General features: G+C 44.5%; 1 protein-coding gene across 1 annotated transcript in view; it reads right to left on the minus strand.

The window, feature by feature from the left end:
* Positions 1 to 10,000, minus strand: part of LOC128699699 (glycine receptor subunit alpha-4) — a 193,095-nt gene that overhangs the window by 108,530 nt on the left and 74,565 nt on the right. The window contains exon 3 of the mRNA XM_053792446.2: positions 299 to 366. Coding sequence (XP_053648421.1) covers positions 299 to 366 — 68 coding nt within the window. The remainder of the gene's footprint in view (positions 1 to 298; positions 367 to 10,000) is intronic.

Genomic DNA, 10,000 nt, shown 5'->3' on the forward strand with positions numbered 1-10,000 from the left:
CCACTGACCAGTCCACTAACCTGTCCCTTAAACAGTCCCCTAACCTGTCCACTAACCTGCCCTCGACCAGTCTCCTGACCTGTCCACTGACCTGCCCTCGACCAGTCTCCTGACCTGTCCACTGATCAGTCTTCTAACCTGTCCCCTAACCTGTCCCCTAACCTGACCCCTTCTACGCACATCGTCTCTTTCAGTCTAGACCTGATGATAATCCACAACAGATCAAAACATTAGCCCCCCCCAAAAAAAACTTCTCTAAATATCATCCTACGAGTATTCTAGAGCCCCAAGTACTTACCATAGAGTTTGGATCAATAGAGCCAAAGCTTCTTATGTACAGTTCACAGTTGACTGTTGTTGCGTTATCTGCAACAGAAAAATATATATAATTAAATATAATATGCAAGACGCTATATATATATATATATATATATATATATATATATATATATATATATATATATATATATATATATATATATATATATATATAAAAATTGGAGATAAAAGTTAGACAATGTTTCGATCCCTGGTCCACAAAATGGTCCAGGACCGTACTATAGAAAGATCAGCTATGGTAAATAAGGATGAAGAGACAGACTTATACATAATTACTCAGTGACAGGCGAATGATGTGAGATATTGTAATTAGTCAATGACAAGAGAGAGATAAGAGATATTGTAATTAGTCAGTGACAGAAGACTTAAACAAGATATCGTAATTAGTCAGTGACAGAAGACTTAAACAAGATATCGTAATTAGTCAGTGACAGAAGACTTAAACAAGATATCGTAATTAGTCAGTGATAGAGGAATTAAACAAGATATCGTAATTAGTCAGTGATAGACGAGCTATACAAGATATCGTAATTAGTCAGTGATAGAGGAATTAAACAAGATATCGTAATTAGTCAGTGACAGAAGACTTAAACAAGATATCGTAATTAGTCAGTGACAGAAGACTTAAACAAGATATCGTAATTAGTCAGTGACAGAAGACTTAAACAAGATATCGTAATTAGTCAGTGACAGAAGACTTAAACAAGATATCGTAATTAGTCAGTGACAGAAGACTTAAACAAGATATCGTAATTAGTCAGTGACAGAAGACTTAAACAAGATATCGTAATTAGTCAGTGATAGAGGAATTAAACAAGATATCGTAAGTAGACGAATTATACAAGATATCATAATTAGTGATAAATAAATTATATAGATTACACGTGAAGATGAAATGAATAAACAAGGGTTTTTTTTCGAAATTGTATAAAAACCTGGAAGAACACGAACGTATGTTCCTCTAAATAACATTAAGACTTTTATAATAGTTTCTCCAGAAGATTTGCAACTTTAAATAAAAGCGAATAAATCTTTTATAGCGAGTGAGAAGTAATATTTTCTCAGATGAGGAATAAAAGTCTGACTTTCTTTCGATATAGTTTAGATTATAGATTATCTTATCTTTCAGAGTCTTAGATTTATCTTAGGTGTGTTGCTATCCCTTGTATGAGGTATACTGCCATCCCTTGTCCAAGGTATATTACCATCCCTTGTCCAAGGTATATTACCATCCCTTGTCCAAGGTATATTACCATCCCTTGTCCAAGGTATATTACCATCCCTTGTCCAAGGTACATTACCATCCCTTGTCCAAGGTATATTACCATCCCTTGTCCAAGGTATATTTCCATCCCTTGTCCAAGGTATATTACCATCCCTTGTCCAAGGTATATTTCCATCCCTTGTCCAAGGTATATTACCATCCCTTGTCCAAGGTATATTACCATCCCTTGTCCAAGGTATATTACCATCCCTTGTCCAAGGTATATTACCATCCCTTGTCCAAGGTATATTACCATCCCTTGTCCAAGGTATATTACCATCCCTTGTCCAAGGAATATTACCATCCCTTGTCCAAGGTATATTTCCATCCCTTGTCCAAGGTATATTACCATCCCTTGTCCAAGGTATATTACCATCCCTTGTCCAAGGTATATTACCATCCCTTGTCCAAGGTATATTACCATCCCTTGTCCAAGGTATATTACCATCCCTTGTCCAAGGTATATTTCCATCCCTTGTCCAAGGTATATTACCATCCCTTGTCCAAGGTATATTACCATCCCTTGTCCAAGGTATATTACCATCCCTTGTCCAAGGTATATTTCCATCCCTTGTCCAAGGTATATTACCATCCCTTGTCCAAGGTATATTACCATCCCTTGTCCAAGGTATATTACCATCCCTTGTCCAAGGTATATTACCATCCCTTGTCCAAGGAATATTACCATCCCTTGTCCAAGGTATATTACCATCCCTTGTCCAAGGTATATTACCATCCCTTGTCCAAGGTATATTACCATCCCTTGTCCAAGGTATATTACCATCCCTTGTCCAAGGTATATTACCATCCCTTGTCCAAGGTATATTACCATCCCTTGTCCAAGGTATATTTCCATCCCTTGTCCAAGGTATATTACCATCCCTTGTCCAAGGTATATTACCATCCCTTGTCCAAGGTATATTACCATCCCTTGTCCAAGGTATATTTCCATCCCTTGTCCAAGGTATATTACCATCCCTTGTCCAAGGTATATTACCATCCCTTGTCCAAGGTATATTACCATCCCTTGTCCAAGGTATATTACCATCCCTTGTCCAAGGAATATTACCATCCCTTGTCCAAGGTATATTACCATCCCTTGTCCAAGGTATATTACCATCCCTTGTCCAAGGTATATTACCATCCCTTGTCCAAGGTATATTACCATCCCTTGTCCAAGGTATATTACCATCCCTTGTCCAAGGTATATTACCATCCCTTGTCCAAGGTATATTACCATCCCTTGTCCAAGGTATATTACCATCCCTTGTCCAAGGTATATTACCATCCCTTGTCCAAGGTATATTACCATCCCTTGTCCAAGGTATATTACCATCCCTTGTCCAAGGTATATTACCATCCCTTGTCCAAGGTATACTGCCATCCCTTGCCCAAGGTATATTACCATCCCTTGTCCAAGGTATACTACCATCCCCTGCCCAAGGTATACTACCATCCCCTGTCCAAGGTATATTACCATCCCTTGTCCAAGGTATATTACCATCCCTTGTCCAAGGTATACTGCCATCCCTTGCCCAAGGTATATTACCATCCCTTGTCCAAGGTATACTACCATCCCCTGCCCAAGGTATACTACCATCCCCTGTCCAAGGTATACTACCATCCCCTGTCCAAGGTATACTACCATCCCCTGTCAAAAGTATACTACCATCCCCTGTCCAAGGTATATTACCATCCCCTGTCCAAGGTATACTACCATCCCCTGTCCAAGGCATATTACCATCCCCTGTCCAAGGCATATTACCATCCCCTGTCCAAGGTATATTACCATACCCTGTCCAAGGTATATTACCATCCCCTGTCCAAGGTATACTACCATCCCCTGTCCAAGGCATATTACCATCCCCTGTCCAAGGTATATTACCATCCCCTGTCCAAGGTATATTACCATCCCCTGTCCAAGGTATACTACCATCCCCTGTCCAAGGCATATTACCATCCCCCAGGATGCCACCCACACCAGTCGACTAACACCCAGGTACCTACTTACTCCTAGGTAAACAGGGTGAATAGGGACAAGTAACTGAGACAAAACTTGCGTGTACATCTCCTTCCACCTGGGTATCGTACCCGCGACCATTCCATTGTGATCCAAACTCTTTCCCAGAGCCTTCTAGAGTTACTTCTAATAACTGCCTAAAACTAACTTTTCCATAGCGACTTAGAAGAAATTAAACTATCCCAAATATTACTTGGAAAACCCTAAATCAAATTTGCAATTTCGAGAAAATAAATGCATTGGATATGATCACTGTCTTGCAACAAGGGAAATGACCTTTCATAATTTACCTTTGTTAAGTAATGCAGTTATAGATAGAGGTGAAACTAAGCGTGGGAGAATGACTAATGTTTAGAATTTAGTGACAGTTGTCAAAGAATGTTTATTACTGTTATTACTATTAGTAGTAGTACCATTGGCTTAAGCCGGTGGGAGAATTGGACCTGCCTCGCATAGGCCAGTAGGCCTGCTGCAGTGCTCCTTCTGTCTTATGTTCTTCTTATTATTTTTAATGATAATGACAATGTCAGAGAATCTCACTTTCAAAACCCACAACAATGCATCCACAACATCTGGTAGGAAAATGATGGAGTGGATAATGAGAACCTTCAAAACTAGGGACGCCAAGACCATGATAATTCTCTTCAAATCGTTTGTTCTCTCTAGGCTGGAATATTCTTGCACACCAACGGCCCCTTTCAAGGCGGGTGAAATTGCTGACCGAGAATATACAGAGAACTTTCACAACACTTAGAAGTACTGTGAAGGTATAGGGGCCCTTCGAGCCCTCAGAGAGCTTTCGAAGGGCCCCCCTTCCCTCCTCATGAGAAGAAACCATAGAAAAATATATTATAACAAAATAAGATAAATAATTTATTGAATAAGAGGAAATAATGAAAAATTAAATAAATCAACTGAACAAGCCTATGAACAGAAAGGCGCCTGACGCTTATATAGTAACGTCAGGCACCTTGCTTCTGCTTCAGAATCTCCACGACTACGGTGCTCTTCGCACCTACTGCTAGGTTGAGGGACTGATTACCTAATCTTCTGTACATAGTTCTACTGTCTTCAAGTTATGTCCTGGAATTTGTATTGATAAAGCCACTGGATGGCGAAACGTCTACAATAAAGATACCCAGATGTTGCACATGTGAACAGAAAGATCTTCTGAGTCTGCAAATATTATGGCAAAGTGCACAGAAATAACTGGTGATTAATGGGACGCTGGAGATAGCGTAACAAGGTCACAGATGGTCGTGCCTATTGTGAAGTCCAGCATCAGACGGATACAATGCTTATGAAGGTGAGCAGCTAACAGTGTAGGTAACAGTCAGCTGCCGCCCGTAGCAGTCGACTGGAAATCGGCAGTAGAGTATAACGGACAAGGCCAGTTCTTAAATACATTGCTGAGATAGTAGCTCTGTCCTCGTGGTATAGAAATACAGTTGTGAAATTAGGCTGTTGACTCACCCAGAGTGGTGTAACAGTAGAGTTTCTCGTGTTGATGCAGGAGTGTTGATCCAGAGGTGAAGGAACAGCAGAGTTCCCAAGATTATGGATTAGTGTTTCTCACCTATTAGATTTATGCCGCTCTTCTCATCCCGCATCTGATGGGTGACTCACACCATCTAGCATCTGATGGGTGGTCCACACCATCTAGCATCTGATGGGTGACCCACACCATCTAGCATCTGATGGGTGACCCACACCATCTAGCATCTGGTGGGTGACTCACACCATCTAGCATCTGATGGGTGACCCACACCATCTAGCATCTGATGAGTGACCCACACCATCCAGCATCTGATGGGTGGCCCACACCATCCAGCATCTGATGAGTGACCCACACCATCCAGCATCTGATGGGTGACCCACACCATCTAGCATCTGATGAGTGACCCACACCATCCAGCATCTGATGGGTGACCCACACCATCTAGCATCTGATGAGTGACCCACACCATCCAGCATCTGACAGGTGACCCACACATCCAGCATCTGACGGGTGACTCACACCATCTAGCATCTGACGGGTGACCTGGTCCCACCGCCACCCCATGTGAGATACCTTCTGAGCAACAAGACTTATATCAAGACTTAACTAACCTTACTCAACCTCCAATGTCCCCAATGTCGACATCGTCGACAACCGATGAGACTGACGTCTCAACCATGAAAAACAACTCCGACCCTGATTCGCCCCTCATGCCTAACGACGATTCAGACGATTCAGACTCGTCATCAGATACCACCGTTACCAACAGCACAGACGACGACCAATTCTCCACTCAGAAGTCTACCCAAGACTACAATCCCCCTCCCTCCCGCATTCCCAACAGAAAGCGCACACAACCGCCACGTGACTGCGCCAACAAACACCCATCCGCTGTGCACAGCAACTCTGCCAAACATGTACAATAATGGGGATCACAATTCTGCAAATCAACATCCATCACTTCTTCAACAACCGTTACCTCCTTGGACTCGAACTCTGCAACCACAACCCAGACATTATCCTCTTAAATGAAACATCAGCCAGACCTGACCAGCACATAAAGATACGTGGGTACTCAACTCTTGAGAAATCCAGGGGACCCAACAGTGGGGTGGCCATCTTAGTGAAGCAGGGGCATGAATTCCGCAACATACATGTCGACGAGGACAACGTCCTAGCGGTTGAAGTGCCAACATCACACGGGAGACTCCTAGCAATCACAGGGTACTTCTCTCCCAGACAACCGTATATCGAATCCATTCCCTTACACCGACTTCTCAATAGAAATATCCCCACCGTCCTAGCTGGGGACTTCAACGCCCACCATCCTGCTCTCTTCAATTGTGGAGCCACACTGGCCCAAGGTGACCACAAGGGGAAACAACTATACCACATAATGGCCGCGAAAGACCTCAAATTCCAAGGCCCATTCTTCAAGTCGTTTGTGGGCCACCACCCAGGCACCCCAGACGTAGTCCTCACAAACAGAGACTGTGACTTGTTCCACTGTAGAGTCTCTCCAGGTGGCAACGTCGGATCAGATCACATCCCTGTGGTAATCAAGCTACAGTCCACTCCGTTCCGTACCCCCCCCCCCAACCTAACCTGAAGACGCTAGGTTTCGACCCCTTCAGAGCCTTCTTAGGTAATCATCAAACCATCTCTCTCGAAGACTAGCCCTGCAATGCAATAGATGGGGCAATTAACTCCCTTCACGCCAGAATCAAAGAGGCCACACAAGCTTGCTGCACACTAACATCGTCCAAGATATACCAATAATGCAAACCAACTAGGGAAATCAAAGACAGAATGAACAGGTACCAATTAGAATGCAGTAGACACTTCCTCACAGGGCAACCCTCCCGGGAAGCCCTACTAAGATCGAGAAGAGAGCTAATCGCCCTAATAACCCAACATAAAAGAGATCTTTGGGAATATCTGGTGCCCCAAGCTAACCAGTACAAACGCCACCCCTGACCAATTCTGGAGCACGATTCGCAGACTACTAGGGGCCAAACACACTCCCACTCAACACCTCTCTCACTCCTTCACCGACGAAAATGGTGAGGTAGTGACTACCCTACTTGACGACCCACTGGACCAAGCCATGGACAAAGTATGGGAGAACATTCTCTCACACAACGACAGCAGAAGATTTAACAACACCCGCTACCAGTGGGTCAACCAATGGCGGGACGAGAGCCTAGAAGACTTTCATCCTATACCATCAATTGACACAGCTACCCTTGAAGACGAACATCCCCTCACCAGACCAATCACGCTCAGAGAAGTATCCCAAGTCATAGGGCGACTGAGAAACACAGCTCCTGGCCCATCAGGCATAAGAGCTAAACAACTAAAGTACCTCCCCCGTAACTGCAAGATGTCTCTGGTGAATATCTACAATGCCATCTTGGCATCTGGTCACTTCCCAGAGGCTTTCAAGACAGCTAAGATGATCTTCATCGCCAAACCAAACAAGGACAACCGCAATCCCGAGAACTACAGACCCATCTCCCTACTCGAAGTCACGGGCGAAGTCTTTGAAAGAATAATCTCCAACAGACTCAACTATTACATGGAGTTCAACCACCTATTCTCTGAAAGGCAGTTCGGCTTCAGGTCCCGCTGCAGCACTCAGCATGCCATAAACATCATCTATGATGCCGTGGCCAGCCTGAAGAAGCAAGGTAACCTGACCCTTATCGCCACCAGGGACGTATACAAGGCCTTCAATAGCCTTTGGCACGACGGTCTCATTTACAAACTCGTAGACCTCCCTGATCACAACTGGACCTTTCTCAGGCTCATCTACAACTTCTTAACAGGAAGAAAAATCATCCCCACCTTCCACGGAGCAGAATCAACCCCCTTCACACCAACAGCAGGAGTACCCCAAGGCTCCTGCCTCAGCCCCGTCCTATTCAACATATATGTCAACGACCTCCCCCAACCTGAACACACCGACACCATCATCACCCAATTTGCAGACGATGTCATCCATGTTGTCTCCTCCACCCCTACAGCTGGTGCAAACAAGCATAGGAGAGCAATCGAGAAAATGAATGAAGAACTAAATAGAACTTCCAGGTGGGAGAAGAAATGGAGAATCACAACCAACCCTGACAAAGTTCTCACCAGCACCGTTGGGTGCTTACCATCAACCATAGAAGAAAAAGGGGGCATTTCCATCAGACGAACCTGTATTGCTATAAGGAATCCAAACAAGATCCTAGGATACGAGATCGGCAGATTACTCAACTCTACAACCCACATAACCAAAAAAGTAAACCTAGCGGAAGCCGCCTTGGCCAACTTTATCGATTCAAAGCAGCTCCTCCCCACATCAAACTACACCTGTACAAGATGATGGTCACACCTCTGCTGGAATACCCCTGCGTACCCATGTCGCTCACAACCAAAACCAAAATGTTAAAACCCCAAAGAGTCCAAATAAAGCCCTCCACTTCATCACGAACACCAGACTCAGAGACAGAATCAGATCAGAGGACCTACACACACAACAGAGAATCCCCGCAATCAACGTCCGATTAGACAAACTTACTAAGAGACAACTATATGACATGCAGGAACTCTACGTGCCTGACAGAGAGAATCCCCCCCAACCAGTGAACACAACCGACTATACCATCACCACCCCTTCTTCACAGACCCCAAAGAATGACCCTCCAACAAAGAGTTCGACGCTTTATCAACAAGGAGAACTTCCCTCGTCCCAAAATCTTAAGCGACCTCCCCGCAGACGAAGAATGGATACCACCGAAACCATTCTATACACAATTGTGCCTTTTTTTTGTTATTTAAACCATTCTATGTCCAGTAACATGGACTAGCGCTCCCCATCTCCGGGTGACCCACTTCTATCAACCAACACCTCACAACTGACCTCGTTGCACCTACTACTACAATACAGCAGGACACCACCTCAGTCACTGCCTTGCTGGCCGACTCCAGGTGAGCAACCAACCTCCATCGAATGCCCGGCAACCTCCGCCTGCAGCTGCGCCTCCTGACCAACCTCTTGCGGAAAAAAAGGGCAAGCAATTGTATGCAGTATGCATCCTTCCAATTCAATGACGCACTGGTATAAGACAATATAGCATTGCGAAATTGATGGGCAGGAGGTATACCCTACTCATAAAACCAACCTCTTTATAAATTACTCAGTATGCACACACGTATATTCAAATTACACCAAAGTGGATAGGCCACTACCCTTTTATAACCCTACCTACCCCTCCTCCCTCCCCAACCTTTCCCAACTTCCATCCTTACCCATCCTTCTTCCCCCCCTCCCCTCTTACCAAAGCTCTGGTCAGAACCTCGAACCTCGAACCTCGACGGGTGACCCACACCATCTAGCATCTGACGGGTGACCCACACCATCTATCATCTGACGGGTGACCCACACCATCTATCATCTGACGGGTGACCCACACCATCTAGCATCTGATGAGTGACCCACACCATCTATCATCTGATGGGTGACCCACACCATCTATCATCTGACGGGTGACCCACAGCATCTACAAGGCCGAGAAAGAAACAAGGTAAGCCACAAGCCCAACAAGGAGTCATTCACAAGATAGACTGAAGGTCTTCAAAGAAATGGAAGAGACTAAATATTACCCAAGTCCTGACAAAAGAAGACAGTTAAGAAAGCAAAATCAAACATTAAATGTTCAAGATTGGAGCTCTATACTTACAAATTTGATGAGAGCAAGAAGTCAAGTGACCATATTCAGTCCGCTAGGGTCCCTGGATGCCTCTTACCCGGCGGGAGAGCGCGGCGGGGCGAAGTAACCACTCAAATACACCTTTCTGAACAGGTACACTACCAGTCCTGCTTCCTCCACTA

The sequence above is a fragment of the Cherax quadricarinatus genome, chromosome 67 (genome assembly GCF_038502225.1).
Source record: "Cherax quadricarinatus isolate ZL_2023a chromosome 67, ASM3850222v1, whole genome shotgun sequence".
Taxonomy (NCBI): domain Eukaryota; kingdom Metazoa; phylum Arthropoda; class Malacostraca; order Decapoda; family Parastacidae; genus Cherax; species Cherax quadricarinatus.